This window comes from Acinonyx jubatus, unplaced genomic scaffold, assembly GCF_027475565.1.
Source record: "Acinonyx jubatus isolate Ajub_Pintada_27869175 unplaced genomic scaffold, VMU_Ajub_asm_v1.0 scaffold_50, whole genome shotgun sequence".
NCBI classification, from domain to species: Eukaryota; Metazoa; Chordata; class Mammalia; order Carnivora; family Felidae; genus Acinonyx; species Acinonyx jubatus.
This window is the reverse complement of record NW_026463969.1, coordinates 16,665-44,566: the sequence shown is the minus strand read 5'-3', so window position 1 is coordinate 44,566 and position 27,902 is coordinate 16,665. Positions and strand designations below refer to the sequence as shown.

Here is a 27,902-nt window from a genome sequence, read left to right as displayed (position 1 = left end):
GATGCTTAACCAAGCCACCCAGGCGCCCCTATCTTTTTCTATTCCTTATCAACCTTACTATGTTCTCTCTGAAGTGAATTTTTTGTAGATAACATATTTCTGCATCATGTTTTCTGTTTCATGCAGTCTACCAATTTATACGCCTATTGGTGTATTTAGTTCATTTACATTGATGGTGAACACTGCTAATGTCAAGGTTTCAGTCTGCCATTTTATTTTTCGGTTGTTTTCTCAGTTTCTCATTCATCTCTTCCTAACTAATTTTCTTACTGGTTACCTGAACATTATTTTAAATATTCCATTTTCATTAATTTAGAGTATGTCGTTTTTTTCTGTTTACGCTTTTTCTGAATGTACCACTTCATATAACTTTTTAGTGGTTGTTCTAGGTATTTGAGTACATTTCTAGGTAAAAAGCACATATATAATTTATCACAGTCTTCTCGGATCAACATCTTATCACTTCAAGAGAAATGTAACACTTTAATTCCATTTAAAGCCCTTTATTCTATCTTTTAAATGTAATTATATCATTTTCTCCACACATAGAGCATCAAATCATAAGATATTTCTAAATTTTGCCTGAATCAAATATGATTATAGAAACTCATGAGAAGGAAACTCCATTACATTTACCCTTATTTTTGCCACTTCCATTTTTCTTTCTTTTCTAAAGTTCCACCTTTCTAGTGTTATTTCCTTTCGATTCAGAGAACCTCCTCTAGCCATTTTTAAAAGCTTTTTTTGCTTACAACACTTTCTCTTAGTTTTCCTTTTTATGGTATCTTCAGCTCTCCTTTCATAAATATATATTCATAAGATACCGCTTTTGTCTGAAAGTTCTTTTCTTTCAGTACTCAAATAAGGGCATTATTTCCCTCTAGCTTCCATGCTTTTGGCTGAAACATCCACTATCATGTCCAAAGAAAAGGAGATGTTTCTCTCTGGCTACTTTGAAACATTCTCTTGTTTTTAGAAATGTTATCATGACATGACATTGGCGTGGATCCCTTTGCATTTATCTTACTTACAGTTCATGCACATTCTTCAATGAGTACTTTTAGCTCTACTGCCCAACTTGGGAAGTTTTCAACCATTATTCTTTAAAATCCTTCAAGTCCCACCCCCCTTCCCTTTCTGTTATTCTTCTTCCTGACACACAGAGATTCCACCCTCCTCTCGTTACCTCCACGCCTTCCAATCTGGACTGACCATAATCACCCTTAAGGAAAACGACAAGCGTCCTCTAGCGACATCTGTAGTGCTTATGCTCTTCCCGATATCTTCTCCAGGGGCGAGAACGATCTTATAAACATAAACTACACATTGCTTGTTAACCAAAATATACTAAAGAGGATAACATTAATAACTTTAATAAGATTTATGATATTTACCTTGTGGACCACAACTGCCTGACGTCATTTCCTGTCCCACACTCATCAATCACTCACTCCCCTCTGGCCACTGTGACTTTTTTTTTTTTTCCGCTATTTCCCAAAAAACACCAAACACATTCCTGCTCATTGGCTTAGTGGGTGCTATTCCCCTTGCTGAGAAGAGGCAGAAACCACCCAACTCACACAAACATTTCACTCAAATCCTGCTCTAACGGTGGCTGATCTGCTACTTTAGGTCTCCCCTGACTACTCTTCTTAAAGCAGCACAATTTAACTCTGCTCGAATTTCCAAGGTCATTTTATACCACTACACAGCGTTAATACGCAGAAGTATCTCCTTCTAGTGCTACTTTTTAAATGCATGAGACATATAAGTGTATAAATTCAACGTGCACGTTAGTTTCAGACAATTATAAACTGTATTAGGACTGCTACTGTGCCAATGATCAGCACCTTTATTATGTTACACAATTCCCATGCCTTATTAGTGATTGGAACGATTCAGTTCTGGTGTCTGGGCAAGTGTGATGACCGCAATTCGATACTGTCTGCATTCTTGATATGGTATCCGCCATCTCTACGGCTTACTTATCTCTTCCGATCTTGTCCTTTCCCTCCTTTCCCACACCCCATCCCCTGGGAACCACCACATTACCCTCCGTTATCATGAGTTTGCCTTTTCCAGATTCCAGATATAAGTGACACCACACGGTAACTGTCTTTCTCTTAAAGTGGCAGGATGTCATTTCTCATGACCGAATACTACTACTCTCTTTTCTTTCTTTAGCCATTCATGAACTGACGAGCACGCAGATTGTGTCCAGATCTGGCTATTGTCAATAAGGCCGTGATACACAGGAATGTGTATATTCTCTTCGATATCCTCTTTTCATTTTCTTCGGGTATGTTCCCAAGTACAACTGCGGGATCCTAGGACAGTTCTATATTTAACTGCTTGAGGAATCTCCACACCCTTTTCCACAGTAGGTGAACCAATTTACATCACCACCACCGACAGTGCACAAGAGTTCCCTTTTCTCCTCATCCTCGCCAACACTTGTTCTCTCTTGTCTTCTTGGTGCTAGCCATTCTAAATGGTGTGATGTGGCTCGGATGCGCATCTCCCTCACGTTAGTGATGTTGACCACCTCTGCATGAATCTCTTGGCCACTAGTGCTACTTGTACAAAGTCACTGGCACATTATTCTTTCACTGCTATGGCATTTATTAATTGTTTTTAATCAAAAAAATGTTTTTAACATTTATTAATTTTTGAGAGAGAGAGACAGAGCACGAGTGGGGGAGAGCCAAGAGAGAGGGAGACACAGAATCTGAAGCAAGTTCCAGGCTCTGAGCTGTCAGCACAGAGCCCGATGCAGGGCTCGACTCATGGACAGCAAGATCATGACCTGAGCTGAAGTCAGACGCTCAACTGACTGAGCCACCCACGCGCCTCTCACTACTATGGTATTTAGACAACAGCAAGCACTCAAAAATTATTTAGGTCGGAAAATCAGTGTATGAAACAATGCCTGGGAACAGCAGGAATGCAGTGCAACAACGCAGGTAAGGTCGGGGCTGACACGGCTTTGAGAAACACAGACTCATGCAGGAAAACGATGGCAAAGGGGAGGAAGGCAAAGATTGGTCTGTTGACAAATGTAAGAATGGTGAATATTCAAAACGTGAATCAAACAGGAGAACATTTTTCGTGAGAGCAGAATCTGGAGGTTTGGTTCAATAACCAGTATTCTCAGTCACTCACTGGATTATGACTTCTAAACAGACACCTTAAAAACACATTCCAAAGTTGTCCAGCCCTGGGTTAATCATGGGAAGATAATAAATGTCCTGATGTTCATCGGTGCCGTATGTATCAACTCACCTGGGAGGCTCTGGCTTGGGAATTCTTCCTCCGATATCCATGGCTCCTCTCCTTGCTCCAGCCTGAAGATCACCTCTGGTTTGGTAGCACAGGACCCTGTCAACGTGAAATCATTCAGGATTCAGACCAGGTGGCCTAGACTTCAGGGCCTCTGGAAGAGGAGGAAGCCGCTGCAGCTGCTCAGTGAAGAAGCCACGGAACACTTCACTGGAGAGGTAAACACAACTACCTTCCTGGTGCCCAATGGCGGTCAATCGGCAACGACTCCTGAATTCCAATCTTAAATATATCATTCAACGCGGCACAGAGCCTATACGCCTCATAATTAACACAATCAAAACATGCTACTTGGAATTACATAAAAACAGTCCTTACCCACTGAGACAAGGTGGCTGTAGTTCTCCAGCATCACGTCCCTGTACAGGGACCTCTGACTTGAGTCCAAGCACTGCCACTCCTCCTGGGTGAAGCCCACGGTCACATCCTTAAATGATACTGATCCCTGGGATTTCTGTTCAATCTGAAATGTTCACAATTGGGTGACATGGAAAAGCTGTATGGGAACCAATCCCTCTCACGATTACCAAAATAGTCTGCAGAAGGTGTGTTTGGCTTTAGGCTTTGAGGGGAGACGAGAAATCTAACCAACACTATGCCATTGCTTCAGGGTATTATTAATGTAAAAATCACCAAATCCCACAATGTATCCGGAACTGTTCCAATTCTCAGAAATGCTAAGATTAATAAAACTGTTCTTGTATTCAAGGAGCACATAATCTGATAAGAAAACATGCAGTAACAGGTTACAATGGCTAACGTGAAGTATGAACAAGACAGACTAAAACAAACGAGCAGCAAAATTAGCTCTCTGTGGGGCCTCACTGAAGAACGGCTGTTGGAGAAGAAGAACCCCGTACTCTCATGAACACAGGGTCATGATCCCAGGTGCAAGCAAAGGCGGGGCTCCTTTAACACATTCGCGAAATGAGAAGAGGGCAAATGGCGGAGGAAAAGATGAGAATCCACCCTGGATCTGTGATGACAGGAAGGGCCATAAAGGAATTCATGGAATGGATCACAGAGTAAATTAGACCGAGTCTTCAAATGTGTGATCACTTTCTACTTGAAAGAATATTTTGGAGTACTGGGGCGCCCGGGTGGCTCAGTTGGTTGAGCGTCCGACTTCGACTCAGGTCATGATCTCGCAGTTTGTGAGTTCGAGCCCCGCGCTGGGCTCTGCTGACAGCTCGGAGCCTGGAGCCAGCTTCGGATTCTGTGTCTCCCTCTCTCCCTGCCCCTTCCCTGCTCATGATCTGTCTCTCAAAAATGAATAAACATTAAAAAAAGTAAAAAAAAAAAAAAGAACACTTTTGAGTACTACCAAACTTGGTATTTATGAACTACATAAGTATACTATCAATACATTTTGTTACAAATTTTTATTCTCCAGTTTAAAAGGAAAAAGCCGAGGGGTGCCTGGGTGGCTAAGTTGGTTAAATGTCCGAGTTCGGCTCAGGTCATGATCTCCCTGTTCCATGGGTTTGAACCCTGCATCGTGTTCTGTATGGACAGCATGAAGCCTGCTTGGGATTCTATGTCTCCCTCTCTCTGCTCCTCCCCAACTCATGTTCTTTGTCTCTCTGTCTCTCAAAAATAAACATAAAAAAGTTAAAAAATATATGTAAATAACATGTTTCTACCTGTTGATGCAGCTACGTATCGTGAGTATAAAGGCTGAGGTTCCTTAAGTACCTGATGTGGGAGAATACACTGAGACATGACAAGTCTATGAAGAAGTGAGATGGAGCAAGATGATAAAATCAGCAGCACACAAAGATCTTCCTGAGTCATTTGCAAAACCAGTAGGCACCTCAGGAACCAGTGAGAACACTTCCAGTATCATTTGTAATGTGAGTTTCGGTTCTCACCTTTCAAGCATCAAATTGCCAGAAGAGGCATCTCCTGGTAGACTCGGACTCAAGAGATCTCAAATTTGTCCACTTCTCAAACTGCATTTTCTGCAAATGAACTATTCTATATAGATCCTGAATGTAAATCCTTATACGCTTCTGTAATTTCAGTACCTACAGCATAAAGGTGGTGTAGGATTGCACTAGCTAATCCAGAAAACTTACTTAACGTAGTATTATCCAGGCACATAATTAGAATTCACCAATCAAGAGATATATTTGATTCCAAATCATTCCTGACATACCAGCTCTGTCCTTTAATGAAACTGCTTCAAGAATTTTTTTTAGGTTTCTTTATTTATTTTGAGAGAGAGAAAGAGCACGAGCAGGGGAAGGGCAGAGAGAAAGGGACAGAGAGGATCCCAAGCAGGCTCCATGCTGTGAGTGTGGAGCCCCAAGCACAACTCCATCCCAGGAACCGTGAGATCATGCCCTGGACTGAAATCAAGAGAAGGATGCTTAAGCGACTGAGCCACCCAGGTGCCCCATGAAACTGTCTGAAAAACAGTATTACAAATATTCTTCATTAAGGAAAACAAAATACTTCAGAGGGCTTCCACAAAATACGGGATAGCAGAAGATGACTGAAGTAAATGTAAAGGTCAAATTGCAGTAATAATAAAGGTCCTTTCATATGTTGAAAGAAAATTACAAACTATAACCACAATTTAAACTTAAATGATAATTAATATTAGAATAAAAATTAAATACTGAACCACTCTAGAAGGAGTAACTTTAAACTGTATCATCAAAGGTCATTTGATAAATCATGTGACCACTGACAAACCACTCACAAAATATTTTTTCCCTTCTCCAGTAGGTCCAGTGCCCCAGCCTGCCCCTAAGGGTACATTACAAATCCTGCCCCTGACATGAACCTGGGCCACGTGACTTGCTTTGTCCAATGAAAAGTGGTACAAGGGAAATGTGTCACTTCAGGGAGAAGTTTTCAGAGACATCATCCTTCATCCTTGACCCCACAATGCACAGCACAGGGAACAGAGCCACGCCTTAGTCCCTAAGATCACAGACACAAACAAAAAATAAATTTAGGAATCCTTTGTTACAACACAAGCTGACTGATGCAGTGTTGAAAAAACAAAACAAAATAATCCAATAAAGTACAAACGAACAACCTCTAGAGACCACTTGTGTATACAACAGGCTTGAGCAGTCAAAGCTTGAGGAAAGCAAAAGGATCCACAGCGACCACGACCACGACCACCAAGCTGACGTGAACAGGCTCATTAAGCCACAGGCCCTCACTGACCAATGGGCTGCCCACGGCAGGCATAGTGCCTAAGATTACCAAAAATGGGGGAAAAGTTACAGCTACTCTAGAACTACAGCCCCTCACCACCGCCTAGTAGCAGACGGTCTCCCCTTTGCCATCCTGCCAGCTGCTCCCTTGCAGGATATCCAGTAAACGTCTATTTCCTCTGTTCTGTCTTGAGTGAATTCTTCACTGGCGCCCCCTGCCGGCTCCCACTCAATCGGGGTGCCCCACACAACAAAGAAAAAGCATAGGGAAGAAATACATTGTCAGATGGAGGGACTAAAGCCTAACAAGAACAAATACAAATGGGTTACGTCACCCAATACAAAAAACAATTATGTTATTTTAGGCTTGAAAATCTTGTCTTTTCATTTTTAACCAGAAATGAAAAATCATGAGGAAAACAAAACAGGATCCCCACCGTAGGACTTACAGTAACGTCAAAATCACGTGAGTTTCTTTTAATGCCCTACACAGTTCTAAGAGTTTCTCCTTATAAAGAGCGATGTCTCATTCTTAGAATCCTCACCAGCTGGCACACATTAGGACACATACTAACTATTCATAAATGGTTAATGAACGAAGTGAACGAAGGCCTAATTAAGGTACGTTATAGGGAATACCAACTGCAGCGAAAGGGAGACTTATTTCAGTGATAAAAACAGTTGCAGTCAAATGGAACAGAAGAGAAACCCCCCAATAAACCCACGCATATATGGTCGACTGATTTTTGACAGAGTTGCCAAAAACACACAATGGGGAAAGGATAGTCTCTTCGGTAAATGGTGGCGGGAAAACGGGATACCAACACGCAAGAGAATGAAACTATACCCCTATCTTACACCACTCATACAAATTAACCTGAAATGAATCAGACTTAAACATAAGAACTGATACCATACAATTCCTGGAAGAAAACATAGGGGAGAAGCTCAATATTGTTCATTAGGATGATGTTTTCTTTGGATAAGATGCCAAAAGGAAGGCAACAAAAGCTCAAACAAGCGTTCATCGAAGTTAAGAGCTCTGCCCAGCAAACAGTCCATAAACTGAAAAGTAACCTACAGATTGGGAAAAGATATTCACAAATCATGTATCTGATAAGACGTTAATATCCAAAATGTATACACAACTCATACAATACAAAAACCAAAAAGCAAATAATCCAATTAAAATGAACAAAGGACCTGAACAGACATTTTTCTAAAGACCTACAAACGGCCAATCCAATATGTATATGCAATGGTGCTCAATACCATGAATCATCAAGGAAATGCAAATCGAAACCTCAATGAAATACCACTTTCACACCTCTCAGAATAGCTATTATCAAAAAGACAAGAGATAACAAATGGCAAGAATGTGGCGTGAAGGGAACCCTCATTCACTGTTGGTGAGAATGTAAACTGGTGCTGCCACCTTGGAAAACACTATGGCGGTCCCTCAAAAAATCAAAAATGGAACTATCAGATGATCTAGCAATCCCAATTTTAGGTACAAATCCAAAAGGGATGGAAAGAAAACTGCAAAAGACACCTGTAATCCCCTGTTCACTGCAACATTATTGATAGTAGATGAGGCATGAGGCTTAGAGTTCATCAACAGTGGAATGGGGTAAAGATAATGCGTGTATACATACATGCATATATAATATATACATAAACGCGCGCGCGCACACACACACACACACACACACACACACACACACAATGGAATACTATTCAACCATAAAAACAAAGGAAATCCTGCCACTTGAGACAATATGGACAGACCTTGAGGGCATTATGCTAAATGAAGTAAGTCAGAGAGAAAACAAATATCATACACTATAACTCACCATAAAGCCAATTTCATAGAAACAGAGTATAAAATGGGGACTGCCAGAGGCTGGGAGAAAGAGGAAAAAAATGGGATGTTGTAAGCCAAGGTCATGAGATCGATCCCCACACTGGGCGCAGAGCCTACTTAACAATGAAGAAAGAAAGGAAGGGAGGGAAACAAACTAATTCCAGGTAAAGATGTCCTTACCTATGAATGAATACCTAAGAAAGAAGTAGAAAGAAAATAAAACACAATCTTGGGGAGAAAGCAGGAGGAAATACTCAAGAATTCTTGTTATGAATTCAACATATCTTTGACACTAAATACTAAATGCTAACAAGAACATGTCCCCCACCAGGAAAAAATACCTCATTGCTCAATGTCTCTCATGGACACAGATACATAATTCTAAAACAAAATATTGCCATGACCCAGTTAGGTTTATTTCAGACATATCTTGTTAGTTTTACATTTAAATTTGTTGTAATTAATTTTACATTAAATTTAATTGCATAAGATTTGATGTAATTTACTAAGAAAATGAAGGAGACAAATCATATGACGATTTCAACAGATGTCCAAAACCATTTTAAATAATTTAATTGGCACTCATTGGGGGGCTTGGTTGGCTCAGTCAGTTAAGGGTCCAGCTTCGGCTCAGGTCATGATCTCACAGTTCGTGGGTTCGAGCCCCAAGTTGGGCTCTGTGCTAACAGCTCAGAGCCTGGAGCCTGCTTTGAATTCTCTGTCTCCCTCTCTCTCTGCTCCTTCCCTGCTGGTATTCTTTCTTTCTCTCTCAAAAATAAACATTAAAAATTTTTTTTTAATTTAATTGGCACTCATTAAAAAAAAGAAAAATGTTACATAACGAGGAACAGAACTGCATATCCTTGATGTCATCAAGAAATGTAAACAAATACATCAAAAATCCATACTGAAAGGAAAGTTTACCCCCTACTCTTGCTTCTATTTAATATTATATATTTGAGGACCTAAGAGGGCAATATAGAAAAAAAAGTACAAAATCTGGGAAAAGTAGATAACAGTGTCACTATTCCCAGATTATACATGTGTATACATAAAAAATCCAAATTTTTAGGATATACAGATAAACAATTAGATGTAGTAAATTAGTGTAGAAAACTTGTTGGAAATAAGGTCAATATATAAAAAATAACATGCCAGCAACAAGCAGTTAAAAAAGTGCAAATAAAAATATATTTAAATATTAATACATAATACAGGGTGGCTCAGTTGACCACCAGACTCTTGATTTCTGCTGTGGTCCTGACCCCAGGGACGTGAGATCCAGGCTCATGTCGGGCTCTACCCTGAGTGTGGAGTCGGCTTAAGATTCCCTCCATCCATCTCCCTCTACCCCTCTCCCCAGCTCACACTACCTCTCTTGGGTGGGGGGAGATACATGTATATTTTTAAAAAACCACTAAATACAAAGAAATAATTCTAACAATGGGTGTGCAAGAATTCCACCCACTCTTGAAATTGCTGAACACTTATACACCATAAATTTATGAAATTTGCACAAACTCAATAATCAGACACATACAAATTAAACAGTGAAGTTTGTAACCATTTGAAGTAGGAATAACTTCTGTATCTGGAGAAGACACAGTTTTCTGATGAGTAACAATTTACCTAGAAAAATGAGAAATCCTAATATCCTGTAACTCAAAAATACTAATCACTGGACACTGGACCAGTGATTCTTAAACTTAATGTGTTATCAACCATCACACGGACATCCCGTAAGAACACAGATTGCTGGGCCTGGCCTCCAGAAGTTCTCTTCCAGTAGGTTTGGGATGGTGGGTCACAATCTGCATGTCAAACAAGTTTCGAGGTGACACTGCCATTTCTGGCCAAAGATCCTCACTCTGAGAAGCAATGCTCCAGGGTCTAGAGATACATCTGCATTTACCATAGAGAATGACAAGGATATTCACAGCAGCTGTTATATTAATGAAACATGCAAATTACCTACAAGTCTATCAGTAAAATATAGTATTTAGAATACGGTGTGGCCACACAGCGGGAAAATCCAACATTAAAAGAAACAAACTACAGGGGTGTCTAGGTGGTAAAGCACGTGACTCTTGATTTCGGATCAGGTCATGATCTCACTGTCATGAGACTGACCTCTGCACTGAGTCCGCAGCCTGATTAAGATTCTAATTAAAAAAAAAAAAAAAAAAGGAAATAAGCTACATATGGATAGATCTCAAATTACTAGTGAACTAAGAAGACAAAATGCCTGTCAATTACACATTAAGATAATTTACATATTTTTAGAAGTACTCAAAACAATAAACAGTATTATTCAACCATTTTTCCAGTATCCATCAAAAGAGAAAAAGAGTCTCCTGGAAAGCGTGGTCAGTAAATACAATTGAATCATTGGCAACCTTTACCTGGACAGATCTCAAACAGTGAAGAAGAAAAACCAAGGCAGAAAGCTATGGGATGAATTTGACGGAGAAGCTCAGACAGACTCACTGGAGAATTTAACTTTAAACGATAGGCTATACAACTCGCATACACAACCTGGTTAAAGTACTCATGGAAAGTTCTTGTTAACCAGCATGCAGGCCATATTCATTCCTCTAAACGTATCAGGGTTTTTATTTTCTTTTTAATGTTTATATATTTTTGAGAGAGCAAGAGACAGAGTGTGAGAGAGAGAGAGACAGAGAGAGAGGGAGACACAGAATCTGAAGCAGGCTCTGGGCTCTGAGCTGTCAACACAGAGCCTGACACGGGGCTCAAACTCACGGAGTGTGAGATACTGACCTGAGACAAACTCAAAAGCTCAACCTACTGAGCCACCTAGGCACCCCTAAACGTATCAGGTTTAATACCAGGATCGAACAAGACTATCATTAAATTAACTACTTGAGCTATCTCTTGGACCCTTTTACTTTCAGTGAGGAATAGTTTTAGGCACTCATTTCAGGGCTGTCACAGGAAGGTTAAAAGATAAAAAAGATATCATCCAAGAAGTCTTTGTGTCTTGTAAAAATTCTGTCTGTATCCAAAAGACGGTGTCCTCCTTTCTCCATGATTATCAGAAACAACAGAGATGTTATTTGTAGGTCAGTTTAGAAACTCTAAGATATAGAATGATCAGTATGTATCTACAAGCCACCTTAGTCTTGCTATTGATCTGTCACTACTTTCTGTAAAGATAGATTTCTATCTATTGCTAACTTCCCATTAGTATGGACTCACAACTCTCACCAGGTCCACTGCAAAATAAAGTGGGGAATGAACAACTTACCTGGGATTTGTTCATTTTCTGCTGTCTTGGAAAAGTGTAGACAACTCTGTTGCTGTGCTGAGTTACAGGAGGAATGAGGTCCTAAAAGAGCTGGCCTGCCTGGTGGCTCCTGAATGCTCCTGCCCTATAAAACTATACAACCCAATAGATAGGAAGAGCGTCAATGCCTTTCACCTTCAGAAAGGACAGCAGATGCTCAAAGAACAACTATCTAATAGGACTCTGACATAATCATGTAATGGCTGCTGGGCATAAAAGTTTTCACTGGGAAAACCTAAATATTTGTTTCCTGGGGATTTTTAACAGTTTAAAGCTCTCTTGATGTTCACAAAAAATTTTTAAATTAAAAAGTAGGTTTAAATAAAACATTATACTCAGTGAAGTAACATTAAGTCTTCACCAAAACTGCTACAAAAAATACTCCCAACCTGGGGCACCTGGGTGGCTCAGTCAGTTAAGCCTGCATTCTTGTTCAGGTCAAGATCTCAGGGATGACGGGATGGAGCGAGCCCCACATCAGGCTCTGCGGTGACAGTGTTGAACCGGCTTGGGATTCTCTCTCCCTCTTTCTCTGCTTCTTCTGGGTTCTCTCTCTTTCTCCCTCTCTCCCCAAAATAAGTAAACTTAAAAAAATACTCCTGATTAAACTGTTTATCAATTTCCCCACTGTTACTAAACCTTTGATTACTGATTACACAGAAAACGATAAAAAGCAATGCTTTAATGAAAGGTCTATGTTTTCATTTCTTGATCCTGGTTGCCGTTTCTCAAAAGGATCTTTTTAAAAGTAATTTGCCTTTCCTCGTGTGCAAAAGCAGGCAGTCTCTCTGGAGTCGGGAGACACAACTTCCAGTCTTCGCCACTAACAAACTGTGATTCTGAATAAGTCAGTAACCTTCGAGAAGAAAAACAAACAAACAAACAAACAAACAAACAAAAAATGTTTCTATTCAATGAGACAAAAAGTAAGGGATTCTTGGAGATCCTTCCCTAATGCCGGACTGAGTAACAACACACCTCAAGAAGCAGTCACGGACCCCACTGGAGAGCCGCTCAGACTCCAGGAAGGATACAAGGAGAACCAAGAGGCGGGGCGGTAACCGAGTCAGCCCAGGCAGGGGCGCCCGTCTTCCCGGACCACCCGGCCTCCACCGACGCGCTCGCGCCCCCCTCCGGCCGCAGCGCCGTCCCTCTCCCACCGCCTCCGGACACACGCCCTCCTCCCGCGGCCTCCAGAACCGGGCCCCGCGAACGGCCCCGGCCGCTCCGGCAGGGACTGAGCACCGGGGGGCCCGACCTCTAGTGCTGATGGACACGTCCCCATCCCGCCGTCACCGGTCCACGGACCTCCCTCCACACGATCGGGCACCGACCGCCGGGGCACAGACTCCCGGGCACACGGCGCCCCCATTGGCCCTCGTCCAATCGCCCCAAGCTCACCTATCGATCCCTGCGCACGAAGCCCCAGAAAAGGTCAGAGACACGGCGGGTGCAGAACGCCCCCTCCCAGCGAGAACTGAGTTAAACGGAAGGAAAAAAAGAAACAGGACGGAAGTGCAGAGCGGCGGAAGGCGGTACTAGGCAAGCGCAGAACCTGACAGTGGGAGCGTTCCGCGCTGAAAGCCAGAGCTACCGCTCCTTTAGACTGCGTGAGCGGCGATGGACTTGAGCGGAGAGCGTGTAGTCTTTATCCAGCGTGAGAAGGTTGGGGCGCTTGACAGAGTTACCCAAACTGTAGATCGCGTCAGGGACTCCCCAAAAGTTGCAGATTACAGCCGAGATCTATGTGCACCCAGTGTGCAATTTAGACACAGAGCTGTCAGGAATAGGAACCTGCTTGTCGACTTCACTTTTTTAAATACTAGGAAACAGATTCCATCAAGCAATAAAAGAATTTTTAAAATAAAAAAACAGTATCTGACACCGTCAGCGATTCTCTGGAAATAAAAAGCCAGGGGACGAGGGTGGCATCAAGCAAGGTAGTTCATCAAAATCATGAAAGAAATGAACGAAAATCGTAGATAAATCAGAAAATCGACAGTCCAAAAGAAAATGTCTTTATTCGTCTACATAATCCTATTCTTTCTTCTAGGACACTAACATTACTTGAAGAAATGGAGATAGACCCTTTCACTGAAACTCAATATACTGTGACAAATTCCACTACCACTGTCAACCAACTTTTGTACATACTTTTTTCTCTTTGATTTTTGTGTACTTTAATAGGTACTTTACAAAAGCATTCGTAACTTCATCTGTAATACATGAAAATGGAAACTGACAACATTTCGAAAAGAAGACTTCCTAGGAAATATCAACACGTATAATATTGCTCCACTACAAGCAGTCTGGCATCTGCTTCATGGAAACATGGCCATGATTAAGAGTGTTTTTTTGAATGTAGTCTAATAAATATAGCATTTCAAGGCAATGAGGAATGAATGGAATATTCCAAACAGCAAGTCATTCCCAACAGTTTGGAATAGCCTTAGGTACATAGTTCACACAGGGCATAATTCACAGGGATTCAAGATTTGAAATGTGTAAAATAAACCACTAGGAAAATAAAGGTGACAAGCTGTGACACCAAAAATAAAAACCATAAATTTAGTATCCGATGCGTTTTAGTATTAGCAATAACAAATAGTTCAGCTCTATTTTAAGTTAAAAGCAAATAAACAAGGAAATATATTTTTAATATTTGAAAGAAAAGATATGTTAATTAATAAAGAGATCTTTAAGTCAATAGAAACGTGAATCCGGCTACATAACTAAGCACTCATGATAAAAAAGAAAATGACAATGAATGACAAATGTATGTAAAAGTCTATTATGAGAATTTAAAAGAATGCAAATGTTTAAGTATAAACATGTAACCTATCATTTATTGAGAGAAAATTTTTTCATTTTACTTCTATACACAAAAGTTCACTCTGATGTAGTTTCAGGTATTGTGACAAATGCGGAGATCTGTGTAACCACCACCACAGCCAAAATCCAAAACTATTTCACCACAGCCCTCCTTAGGAATGGATAACCCTGTGAATAAGAATCATATGACGTGGGACAAACTGGGTGAGTTTCAGGACTCCTCAAGGTGGACGACAGTATAACTCAAAGACTACACAATAAAAAAAAATTTAATTTAATCCCTGTTATGGGACACAGGGAAACAAATTCCTTGTGACAACCAAAAGGGATAAACCATCCTTGGCCTCCAAATTCCAAAGCTAAATATTATTGTAGTCTACAAAAACTCTACAGGTTTCTGTAAATACAAAACAGGCACACATACTGGAGGCCTGCCTGAGAAACAAGCACTACCTACCCACAGCGACAAGGTGGCTGTAGTTCTCCAGCATCACGTCCCTGTACAGGGTCCTCTGAGCAGGGTCCAGGCGCTGCCACTCCTCCTCAGTGAAGCCCACAGTCACATCCCCGAATGACAATAATCCCTGCAAAAGCACATTGTGCTCAGTCTCAAGTAGTCAGAATCAGGAAATATGAAAAAAAAAAAAAAAAAAAAAAAAGATGTTCAAAGACAAATTCTTACATGTTTTGCTGTTGAAAACTGACCAGATGTTACTAACCTCTACTATATATATGCCTTGTTTTGTGTTAGACTTTGCAAGTAAAAAAGAGATTAGAGTAGAAATACCACTGACGAATCAATTTATTCTTTAATGCAAAAGATCTGAGTGCACACATGTACTTGGAACTGCCCTGATTCTGACAATTCCAAGTGGAATAAAATACTCTTTCTGATCTCAAAGAAGATATTCTCATAAGGAAACCCGCAAAGACATACCTGCCACAGGAATTAAAGAATCCACACCTAAGAAGACATTACGTTTATACATCAGGCTGATCCTTGGCACAAAGAGAGACTACCACCATCAAACAATAAATAAGTAAGAAGAAACAAAAACAGTAAGAAAATACAGCAAACATTGCAGACTGGGGAGAATCTGATTTCCAAGCTACCACATTATTAAATTCAAATGCCCAGTGTTTAATCAAAAAAATCACAAGGAAATACAAGAAAACAGGAAAACATGTAACCATATAAAACTCCTAAAAAAAAACAACAGAGGTGCTAATGAGCTCCTTGACATAGGTCTTGGCAATGGTTTTAGGTTTGACACCAAAAGCAAAAAAAACAACACAAGAAGAAATAAATAGGAGTACATCATAACTAAAATGTTTTGCACACCAAAGAAAATCATCAACAAAAATAGAAAGGAAACCTACTCAACACAGAAAATATTCCTGAGTCGTGTATCTCATAAGGGACTAATATTCAAAATGTATAAAGAACTCACATAACTCACTTGCAAAAAAAATATGAATACACAATTATTCAGAGAAGACATACAGGCCCATAAAAAAGATGCTCAACATCATTCATCATTAGGGAGAGGCAAATCAAAACCACAATGATATTACCTCCTACCTGTTAGAATGGCTACCAAAAACACAAGGAGAACAAGCGTTAACAAGGATGCAGACAAAAGGGAACGCTTGGGCACTGGGTGTGGGAATGTAAACTGGTGCTAGGGAAAACAGTATGGAGGCTCTCCAGACAATTAAAAGTAGAACTACCACATGATCCAGCCATTCCACTTCCCAATATTTACCCACCCCCCGAAAAAATAAAAACATTAACTCAAAAAGATACATACACCCCATGTTTACAGCAGCATTATTTACAATATCCAAGATATGGACGCAACCTAACTGTCCACTGATGGATGAATGCATAAAGAAATTGTGGTATGTATATACAACGGAATATGATTCAGCCACAAAAAAGAATGAAACCTTGCCATTTGCAACAACATGGACGGACTTTATGGCACGATGCTAAGTAAAATAAGTCAGAAAGAGAAAGACAAGTAAGTACCATGTGATCTCTCTTACATGTGGAATCTTAAAAAAACAAAAACAAAAAACAAGCTCATACAGAGAACAACTGCAGGGGGGGGCGGGAAATGGGTGAATCCTTTTCTAGTTTAAAAAACTGTCTTCAAGAGAACAAGGAAACTACAATATCTTTTATGAACATGGATGTAAAAAGTCCTCAACAAAATATTTCCAAACAGAATTCAGCAACATAGTAAAAGGATTATTACATATCACAAAGCTATAGTAATCAAAACATATGGTATTGGCACGAAAATAGACACAAAAGTCAATGGAACACAATCGAGACCTCAGAAGTAAACCCATACCTACATGGTCAATTAATCTATGACAGAGGAAGCAAGAATAACCTTTGTGAAACAGACAGTCTCTTCAACAAATGGTGCTGGGAAAACTGGACAGCTACATGCAAAAGAATTAAACTGGACCACTTTCTTACACTATACACAAAAAAGAAACTCAAAAGGGATTAAAGACCTAAATGTCAGCCCTCAAATCATAAAACTCCTAGAAGAAAACTACACCCAGTAACTTCTTTGCACGGGCCATAGAAACATTTTTCTAGATATGTCTCCTCAGGCAAGGGAAATAACACCAAAAATTAACTGTTGCAACTACACCAAAATAAAAAGCTTTTGCACAAAGAAAACCATCAACAAAACAAAAAGGCAACCCAGTGAATGGGAGGAAATATCTGAAAATGATATATCTAATAAAGAGGTTAATAACCAAAACGTATGAAGAGCTTATACACCTGATTAAAGCAGACATACAGGGGCACCTGGGTGGCTCAGTCAGCTAAGCATCCAACTTTGGCTCAGGTCACGATCTCACGGTTCGTGGGTTCGAGCCCCACATTGAGCTTTGTGCTGACAGCTTGGAGCCTGGAGCCTACTTCAGGTTCTGTGTCTTCCTCTCTCTCTGCCCTTCCCCTGCTCCTGCTCTCTGTAACCCTCTCTCTCAGACACAGGAAAACATGTTCAACGTCACTCATCATCAGAGAAACGCAAATCAAAACCACAATGAGGTATCACCTCACACCTGTCAGAACGGCTAGTATCAAAAAGAAATAACAAATGTTGGCGAGGATGTGGAGAAAAATGTGAATTTTTGGTGGGAATGGAACCGGTGCAATCACTGTGGAAAACAGTTTGGAGGTTTCTCAAAAAAGTAAAAATGGAAATACCATATGACCCAGTAGTTCCACTACCGTGCATTTAGCCAAAGTAAATAACACACTTAATTGGAAAAGACACATACACCCCTATGTTTACTGCAGTATCATTTACAATACCCAAGATATGGAAGCAACCCAAGTGTCCACTGATACATGAAGGAATAGAGAAGATTTGGTATATATACACAATGCAATATTACATAGGCATTAAAAAGAATGAGATCTTGGCATTTGGGACAAAATGGATGGCACTAAAATGTATTATGCTAAATGAAATAAGACAGAAAAAGAAAAATACCACATGATTTCACTTCCATGTGGAATCTAAAAAACAAAACAAATGAACAAAGAAACAAAAAAGAGACCCATAAATACTGAGAACAACTGGTAGTTGCTAAGGGAAGGTGTTGGTAGAGGGGTGAAACAGAGAAAGAGGATTAAGAGTTACAGCCTTCCAGTTACTAAATAAATCATGGAGATGAAAAGTACAGAACAGCAAATAAAGTCAGTAATATTGTAATAACATATGGCAACAGCTGGTGACTAATTGTGGTAAGCACTAATGTATACAATTGTTGAATCAGTATGCTGTACACCTTACACTAATAAAATTGTATGTTAATTATATTTCAATTAAAAAATAAAATAAAATACGGGCACTTGGGTACCTCAGTCAGTTGAGCAACCCATTCTTGTATTTGGCTCAGGTCATGATCCCAGGGTCATGAGATCAAGCCCCATGTCACACTCCACACTGGGCATGGAGCCTATCTAAGAGTCTGTCTTTCCGTTTTCCTCTTCCCTACTCACACCCACACTCTCTGTATCTCTAAAAAATTAATAACATTTAATTTACTTTAATTTAAGTTTTCAAAAAGGATTATACACCATGACCAAGTAGATCCATTCCTGGAATGCAAGGATGGTTCAACATACAAAAATCGATTAATATAATATACCACGTCAATACAATGAAGGGATAAAAAAACCACATGACAATCTCAAGTGATGCAGAAAAAGCATGTGACAAAGTTCAACAATCTTTCATGGTAACAGCACTCAACAAAAGAAGGGAACTACTTCCACATAATAAAATCCATGTATGGAAAGAAAGAAAGAAAGGAAGGAAGGAAGGAAGGAAGGAAGGAAGGAAGGAAGGAAGGAAGGAAGGAAAGACAGAAAAATTATTCTCAGTGGTGAAAAGGCGGAAAGCTATTCCTCTCAGATCAGGAGCAGGGTCAGGATGCCTGCTTTCACCACTTGTCTTCAACACAGGATTGGATGTTCTAGTCAGAGCATTAGACAAGAAAAAGAAATAAAAAGCATCTAAATTAGAAAGGAAAAAGTAAAACCATCTGTGCAAATGAAATAATATTACATGTAGAAAAACCTAAAAACTCCACAAAAAAAGCGGCTGCATCAACTAAATGAATTCAGCAAAAGAAGCAAGATACATCAACACACAAAAATCAGTTGTATTTCTATATACGTACAATGAACGATCTGAAAAGGAAATTACAAAACCAATTCCACTTACCAAAGCATCAAACAAAATCTTAGGAATTACCGTGACCAAAGATGTAAAAGATCTGCACAATAAAAACCACAAAATAGTGCTGAAGGCATTAAAGAAGGCATTAATAAATGGAAACACATCCCATGTTCATGGATTAGAAACTTACTGTTAAAATGTCAATACTACTCAAAGTGATGTACAGATTCAATGAAATCCTTAGCAAAATCCCAATGATGTTTTTTGCACAAATTAAAAAAACCCATCCTAAAATTCAAAGAAACCAGACTATCCACAACAATCCTGAAAAACAACAAAACTGGAAGACTTACACTTCCTGATTTCAAAACTTAGTACAAAGCCACAGCAATCAAAACAGGATGGTACCAGCATAAAAAGGGACAAATAAGACCAATGGAATAGAAAAAAGAGTCCAGAAATAAACACTCACACATCTTGTCAAATGATTTTTGACAAGGCTGTCAAGACCACTCAATGGGAAAATGACAGTCTTTTCATCAAATGGCACTAGAAAAACTGGATAGCCACATGTAAAAGAATAAAGTTGGACCCTTACCTAACACCATACACAAAAATCAACTCACATCAAGTACCTAAATTTAAGTTCTAAAACAATAAAACTTAGAAGAAAACATAGTACAAAAGATACACAACACCGGATTTGGCAATGACTTCCTGGATATGACATCAAAGGCATGGGTAACAAAGAAGAAATGGACACACTTGTCATGAAAATTGTAATGTTCACATCAAAAGATACTATCCACAGAGTTAAAAGTTAATCGACAGAACAGGAGAAAATATTTATAATTCATATATCTGATAAGAGATTATTATCCAGAATATAAAGAGAACTCCTAAAATTCAGCAACAACAAAAAAAACCCAAACAACCTAATTCAAAAATGGGCAATGGACTTGAACAGATATTTCTCCAATGAGGATATACAAGTGGCCAACAAACACAAGAAAATATAGTAAACATCATGAATCATTAAGGAAATACAAGACAAAGGTACAGTAAGATCCCACCTCACACCCATTGAGATTGCTACTATCAAAAAAAGAAAAAGCAACTGTTGGCAAGGATGGAGAGGAAATGGAACTCCCATGCTCTGCTGCTGACAGTGTAAAGCGGTACAACCATTGTAAAAACAGGATGGAGCTTCCTCAAAATTAAAACTAGAATTACCTTACGGCCCAGCAATTTTCCTTCGAGGTATATACCCAAGAGTAGGTCTCAACCACATGTCTCAACCACTCGTGTTCACGGCAGCACCATTATTCACAATAGTGGAAACATGGAAGCAACTCAAGTGTCCATGGACAGGTGAATGGACAAGCATAATGTGCATATACGTACAATGGGATATTACTCAGCCTTAACAATGGAAAAAACCCTGCAATACGCTACAACATGGATGAATCTTGAGGACGTAACGCTAAGCGAAATAAGCCAGTCACAAAAGGACAAAGACTACAGGATTTCACTAATACGAGGTACTCAGGGTAGTCAAAATTACAGAAACAGGAAGTACAACGGTGGTTTCCAGCGCTTGGAGGTAGGGGAGATTGGGGAGTTACTGTTTAATAGGTATAGAATTTCAGTTTTTACAAGATGAAAAGAGTACAGGGATGAACGGTAGCGACATTTGCCCAACAATGTGAATGTATCTAATACCACTGAAGCGGCTCCCGTCACCTCCCAGCAGGCGTTACGCGGTTACCATGGGGACGGGACACTGACCACCGGTGGCTGGAAGGACGAAGATGGACCCGAGTGGAGAAGAACGAGGCCCCCCCCCCCGGAGAGAAGCGACCACCCACGAGCGCCCCCGGGCCAGTTTCCGCCGGTCTTACTGAGGCCTCGGGCGACCCTTCACCTCGGAGACGAAAACACGAACCTTCGCTGGGTGACAAGCGCGGGGACGCGCTGGTTCGCATTCGATGCATACAGACGCAGCAGGACTCACCCCGCGCTCAGGCAGCGAGCCGTTTCCTCCTTCACCGGCCCCTCCCGCGCGGGGCCTCAGTCCCACGGGTCACCCACATTCAACCACAGACACCCGGGGGCTCGACCATCGCGTCCTCTCCGCCTGCGCCTCGGCACTCTGCAACTGAAGCATCCGGGACCGTCTTCTCCCGAGGCCGCCTACGCGAACTACCGAGAGGGGCGCAGTGCACATGCGCAGAAGGCCCAGAGCGGCTCATGTGGCCGACCCGCTAGTGCAGGCCTTTTCCCAAATTCCTGGTGCAACCTTGTTGGGAATCAGGCATCAGGCTTAGGAGACGTTGGGTACGACTGCCCGATTTAGCAATAAAGGTACAAGCAGGAGACACTGATACTACCGTCTGACTCATTGTTTATCCGAAATGAGTATCTAAATACACCTCTTTCATTAATTGTTTCCTTAATGAATTGGCTGTCCTAGCGGTTCCATCTTTTATAGAACGCACCTGCAGAATTCCTTCCAGGGACAGTCTGTGTTCCATTTATGTTATAACATAACTTCGACAGTAGTCATCCCTGTCTTATTTCGTTCTTCGTCCTTTGAGACGTTCATTGATGAGAAAGCATACTCGATTTAGCATTATGAGTGGTCAGGATTCACCAGACTCAGCCCATCCTTAAATTATTAGGTAAATATAATTGAAAACAAAATCTTGGGGCGCTTGGGTTTCTCAGTCGGTGAAGCATGGGACTTTGCCTCAGGTCATGATGTCACAGTTCATGAGTTGGAGGCCCAAGGCCTGGCTCTGTGCTGACACCTCAGAGCCTGGAGCCTGCTTGGGATTCTGTGTCTCCCTCTCTCTCTGCTTCTCCCCCACTTACGCTCTGTCTCTTAAAAATAAATAAATGTTGAAAAAATTTTTAAAAATCCTCTCTGAACCTAGAAAACTTAAGCACTCAGGCAGAAGACAAAGAAAACAATCTTATCATTGAATGGCGGGATATATGTCAAAGACAATCCAAGGACAGAAAGAAATCTCACCCTTTTTTATAGCCAAGTAGATACATCCCATCACATAAATGTTGCAAAAATAAACAATAACTAATTCTCAAGTAGGAGGACTTCACAGCATCCTTTATCACACATTGTTTGCCCTAAATTTGCCTGGTAATTGGGATGACCACCTGTGTTAGTTTATTGGTTTTACAAGTTAAAAAAACAAGCTTCTCCTATCTTTATGACAGGAGGTAGTTTTGCAACTTGGATCAAGACCCCAACCACCAAAGTTTAGGCTTCTACCCTCTCACAGACTCTGGGAGACAGAAGTGCCAGCTCCCTATTACATTTCAAACAGATGGTTCTGAGGTCCTTGGGAAAGACATTCTAGGCTGTAAAACTGCCAAGAGACATTTAAGAAGATTTGTGGTTCATTCTCAAAAGCGCAAAGAATTTACAACTTTACAAAGAAAATAATCTACAAGGAGGGATGTCTCTTCATTTTTAGCAGAATATTAAGCCTCTTATTTTTCATTTGTATATGCCCTTACACCACTCTTACCACTTACGGTTAATGTCGAACCGAAGGTCCTAGAAAGGGAAATTAGGCAATAAAATGGAATAAAAGTCATCCAGATTGGAAATAAAGTGGTAAAACTCTGTCTGCAGATGACAGGAGCTTCCATGTAGAATATACTTAGGAACATGACAACAAACATCAGAACTAATCAATGATTGCAACACGTTTGCAGGATACAAGATCAATACATTAACAGCAAATGAATTTGTACACAATAGCACTGAACAATCCACAAACAAACAAAGAAAAAGTTCTTAGAAATGAATTTAACAGGGGCGCCTGAGCTGCTCAGTTGAAAGCATCCAACTTTGGCTCAGGTCATCATCTCACAGGTTTGTGAGTTCAAGCCCCACATGGGGATCTCTGCTGTCAGTGCAGAGTCCACTCTAGATCCTCTGTCTGCCCCCCCCTCCCTCCCTTGCTGTCACTTCTCTCTCTCTCAAAAATAAATAAGCATTAAAAAAAAAAAAGAAATGAACAAAAAGGAGCATAAGACTTCTACAATTAAAGTTGCACGGTTTGTACAAGATTTGTATAATAAAAATTTCAGTGAAAGATTTTGGAGATCTAAATAAACGGGAAATCAGGAGAGAGGTCAACAAGATGTTAAAAATGAAGTTCCAGTCCTTGTTCCTTCACAGAAACACCAATTTAACAACCACCCGTAGATAAAAATACCTTCAGATGATCTCCAGAATCTAGATGAGAGGTTAAAACACATTGGTGGAGCACACAAACAACAAAAAAGACATAATTGAAAAGAGTGAGAACAACAGTCTCACTATACCCTCATCACTCCTCCCCAAAACCCACACAGTGCAGCACTCAAAGAGATCCCCTCAGTCCATAAGTTCTCCTGTAGGAAAAAAGAGAGCAAAGTGGGGATCCAAGTTCGGTGTAGAGCCAGCACTGGGTCCATTCACCCCCAGACCCAGCCAACCAGTCGACCCAGAATATCTGGTCATGCTGACTTGTATAGGGCTTTTATTGACGATGCCAAGTCTGTAATGACTAGAAAAAGTAACCACTTCTTCAAATGTACAGACACCAACACAAGCCTATAACGACCACAAAAAATTAGGGAAACATGCCACCACCAAAGGAACAAAATAAAGCTCCAGTAACAAAGTCTCAATCAATAAAAATAATTCAAAATAATCATCTTCAAGAAGCTCAGTACAAGAGAACACAGAGAGATAGCCAAATGAGATCATGGAAAACAACAAATGAACAAAATGAGAACTTCAAGAAAGTGATAGAAACCACAACAAAGCACCAAACTGAAATTCTGGAGCCAAAGAATACAAAGATTGTAGTGAAAAACTTCAGTAGAAATCTTCAAAAATAGACACAATCAAGCAGAAGAAAAAAAATCAGTGAACTCAAAGACAGGTCATTTAAAAACATCCAGAGGAGCATAAAGGAAAAAAAAATTTTTTTTACGAGTGAAGAAAGCCTATAGGACCTATGGAATACTATCAACTAAATCAACATACACATAATGGGAGTCCCAAAAGACAAGAGAAAGAAAGAAGCAAATGTATTTGTGTGTCCAAGAATGAGAAATAAATGTGACCAAAATTCATGGAAGGGGCAGCATTTTGTCCTTACTGGAACAGACACTCTGGATATAGACTTGCCTTCCTTGCACACAATGCTTCTGCCAAAACAACCATCTGTGGGCTAACAGAATATCCCACTGTCATGGGATTCCACACTGTGTTGCTTCTGATCAAGGAACCCACTTCACAGAAGAAGTAGAGAAGCAATGGACCCAGGGGTCATGAAATTCACTCATCTTATCACCTGTTCTACCATCCCGAAGAAGCCAGCTTGATTGAATGTCAGAATAACTTTCTGAAAATGCACAGTGCCACTGGGTGGCAATACGGTACAGAGCTGGGGCAAGTTCTCCAGAAGGCTGTACATGCTCTGAATCGGTGTCCAGTATATGGTGATATTTCTCCCATTGCCAGGATTCACAGGTCCATGAATCACAGGGAGGAAATGGGATTGGCAGCATTATTACCCCTAGTGTCCAGTAGCAAAATTTTTGTTTCCTGTCCACAAGACCTCTGGTTCTGCTGGCCTAGAAATATTAGTTCCAAATGGAGGAATGCTTCCACCAGGAGACGCAACAATGATTCCACTGAACTGGAAGTTAGGATTGTCACTTGGAGAATTTGGGCTCCCCATGCCTTCAAATCAACAGGCAGAGAAGGGAGATACTGTGCTGAGGCGATTGATCCTACTAAGAAGAAACTGGACTACTACCACACATTGGGGATCAGGAAAAGTGTGTCTAGAATACAGGAGATCCCTTGAGGCATCTCATAGTACTAGCATGACCTGTGATTAAAATCAATGGAAAACTACAACAACCCAATTCAGGAAAGACTACTAGTGGCCCAGACCCTTCAGGAAGGAAGGTCTGGATCACCCCACCAGGTAAAGAACCATGACCAGCTGAGGTTCTTGCTGAGGGTAAAAGAAATAAACATAGTCATGAAAGATCATAATACATACCACCTGTGACTGCATGAGCAGTTACAGAAATAAGGACTGTAATTGTCAGAGGAGTATTTCTTCTTTATTTCGTTAATATGTGTGTGCCCATACCTTAAGTATACGTACTTAATGTACATATAGGTATATATTCAATATTTACTTAACACTTAGTATAACATATACTTAAAATATACTGGGTATATATATTAAGCAGGTATCTTTGTTTACTTCCTTCTCTTATCCCTGTATCTATAATATATGGTGTACTGATTTTATATCATAGTATTTAAGTACTGTTAACTTAAATCATACTATTTAAGTTATGGGTTATCAAGGAAAAAAGTAAATAAACATCACTGAAGGACTTTGCATCCTCTTTCAGGGATAGGTTTAATGGTTTTTAATTGTACCCTGAAGATAGTTGTATAATGTTAGATGGAGGAAATATGACTTTGTTATTGTCTTTATTTGGAGATTAAACATGGGATATGGTATTAGAAACCAAGATCTGGGCACTATGTGTGCATGTTCCTTCCAGGACTCTGGTGCGCTTATATTGTGTCAGCTGACACAAAGAGGATATATTTTGTGTATACTAGCATGTGTATATAAACATACAGGGAAGGGGCACCAGGGTGGCTCAGTCAGTTAAGCATCCAACTTCGGCTCAGGACATGCATGACTTCATGATTTGTGAGTTCGAACCCCATATCATTCTCTGTGCTGAAAGCTCAGACTCATTTTTGACAGCACAATAAATAAACATTTTCAAAAAATAAAAAGAAAACATACAGGGAGAGGGGCAGAGGGAGACAAAGAATCTCAAGCAAGCTCCATGGTCAGCATGGAGCCCAATGCAGGGCTCAATCCCTCGACCCTGAGATCATGACCCGAGCCAAAAGCAATAGTAAAACACTCAACCAAGCCATCCAGGTGCCCCTCATAAAGATCTTCTGATCCTCTCCAGGACTTTCTTACATTATCTCCCCTTGCTTCTAGATCTGTAACTGGACATAAGTCCCAGTAGATGTCAAAGAGTACAAACTGCAACCCATAAAGAAGTGTGATACACACTAAAATGAATGTGTAATTTTATATTAACAGAAACCTGGGGAATATGTTTGGGATCAGAATGGAAAGAATATAAGGTCAGATCAGGCTGAATTTATTGACACGGGCCCACTAAATTGATATTCTGGACTGAATATTTAGCTTGAGGGGCTAGTAATGTCTCTTGTTTGATCTGGTTGACCTGCTGCACTAAAGCAGTTGAAATGCCAAAACTTCCTTGATATACTGTAGAGAAAACTATGCAAAGGCTCAGCAAGATTAGAATGTTAAAGCGGATTTCTGTAAGGCTTGCTTACCGACCTCAGAAGGTCCAGAGGACGTCTTTTATCAGGCAGGCCCCAGAATCCTTCAAGAGCCTTGTGGTTGCTCTTCTCTATGAATCGGAAATTACAGGGAGAATTGCTACCTTCAGATGGGGATGTGTGAGTCCAACGAGGATGCTGAGGTGCCAGGGTGGCAGGGGTGACACATGGCACTTACTCATCAAAAACATGGACATGGTTACTGTTAGGGACAGTGGAGCCAAAGCAGTAAGCAAAATAGTTTGGCTTGCAGATATTTGGTGTTTACTAGTTGAGCATGGTGTAAGCAGAAATAAAATAGATGGGACGTCCACTATAGTCTTCATCTAAGTGGAAAACCTGCAGGCGTAATGAGCAGAGGTCTGACTTGACTCACCAAAGGAGTCATACCCTCTCAATCAACGTCCAGCCTTGAGCCAGTTTACAGACTCAAAGCATCCCTTCAGAAGAGGAGTCTCCAGGTCTTCTTGAGGAAAAACCCAGTAATGCCAAAAATGTATACTGTTAATCTATCTCCCAGCATTCCTCAGAGGAACAGCCAGCCATTTACCAATCTGAGTAGGCATTTGGGTGGGTGGGTAGGGGGAATCAGACTTTTCAAGATTCCCAAACACTGGCTTTCAGCTGATGTTAATGCCTAGTGACCCAAAAAGTCGCTTGTAGTGCACTACCCAGAGAAGGAGCTAATGGGGGTCAAGTGATTGAGGGATTTTAGCTCAGGTCTAACTCATAGTGGGCCCACTGGGCCCAAATCCAAAGGGTGGTTCTTTCTTCAACTGTGGAACACATAACTGGAATAGAGACACCAGAAATTTTCAGAATTCCCACACTGGTTCCTTGACCCTTCAAGTGAGAGCTATTATGGCATAAAGACCATATGGAAGTCAGTAAAACTATCTCTATCTACAAAGATACTAAATCAAAAGCAATACTGCATTTTTGGAGGGTTTGCAGATATTAGTGTCAGCCTCAAGGCCTGGAAAGATAGAGCAGTGGTGATTCTGCCTCCATTCAATTACTTATTTGGCCTGAGCAGAAGGTATATTAATCTTACATAATGACAGTGGATGATCACAAATTTAATCAGGCAGTAACTCTGTTTGTAGCCGAGCTTTTAGATGGAGTTTTGTTGCCGGAACAAAGCAACACTTCTCTTGTCACCTGGTGTGAAGCTATTTAGCAGCCAATGCTTTTTATCCCCCTCTACTATACTTAT

General features: G+C 40.5%; 1 protein-coding gene across 10 annotated transcripts; it reads right to left on the bottom strand.

Moving 5' to 3' along the window:
• On the bottom strand, positions 1-27,902 carry LOC128313789 (zinc finger protein 33B-like). 10 transcript variants are annotated; one of them, XR_008294838.1, is made up of 7 exons: positions 21,182-27,902; positions 14,973-15,099; positions 13,085-14,683; positions 11,645-12,539; positions 6,131-6,270; positions 3,658-3,802; positions 1-3,378 (listed from the first exon to the last, which is right to left on the bottom strand). XR_008294838.1 is itself a non-coding variant. In XM_053213969.1 (4 exons), the coding sequence occupies exons 2-4, from the start codon at positions 11,657-11,659 to the stop codon at positions 3,227-3,229; spliced, it is 312 nt and encodes a 103-aa protein (XP_053069944.1). In that variant the 5' UTR covers positions 11,660-12,539; positions 13,085-13,360; the 3' UTR covers positions 2,889-3,226. The 10 variants fall into 10 exon arrangements, 2 of the variants coding, with proteins under 2 accessions (XP_053069944.1, XP_053069945.1); XR_008294833.1 differs by lacking the exon at positions 6,131-6,270 and having other exon boundaries at positions 12,942-14,683; positions 21,182-27,901; XR_008294834.1 differs by lacking the exon at positions 6,131-6,270 and having other exon boundaries at positions 21,138-27,900.

Excerpts from the sequence above, each read along its gene's own strand:
- LOC128313789 (XM_053213969.1), bottom strand. Across the intron at positions 3,379-3,657 it reads CAGCCACCTTGTCTCAGTGG|GGTCCTGTGCTACCAAACCA; the intron begins GTAAGGACTGTT and ends TCACGTTGACAG.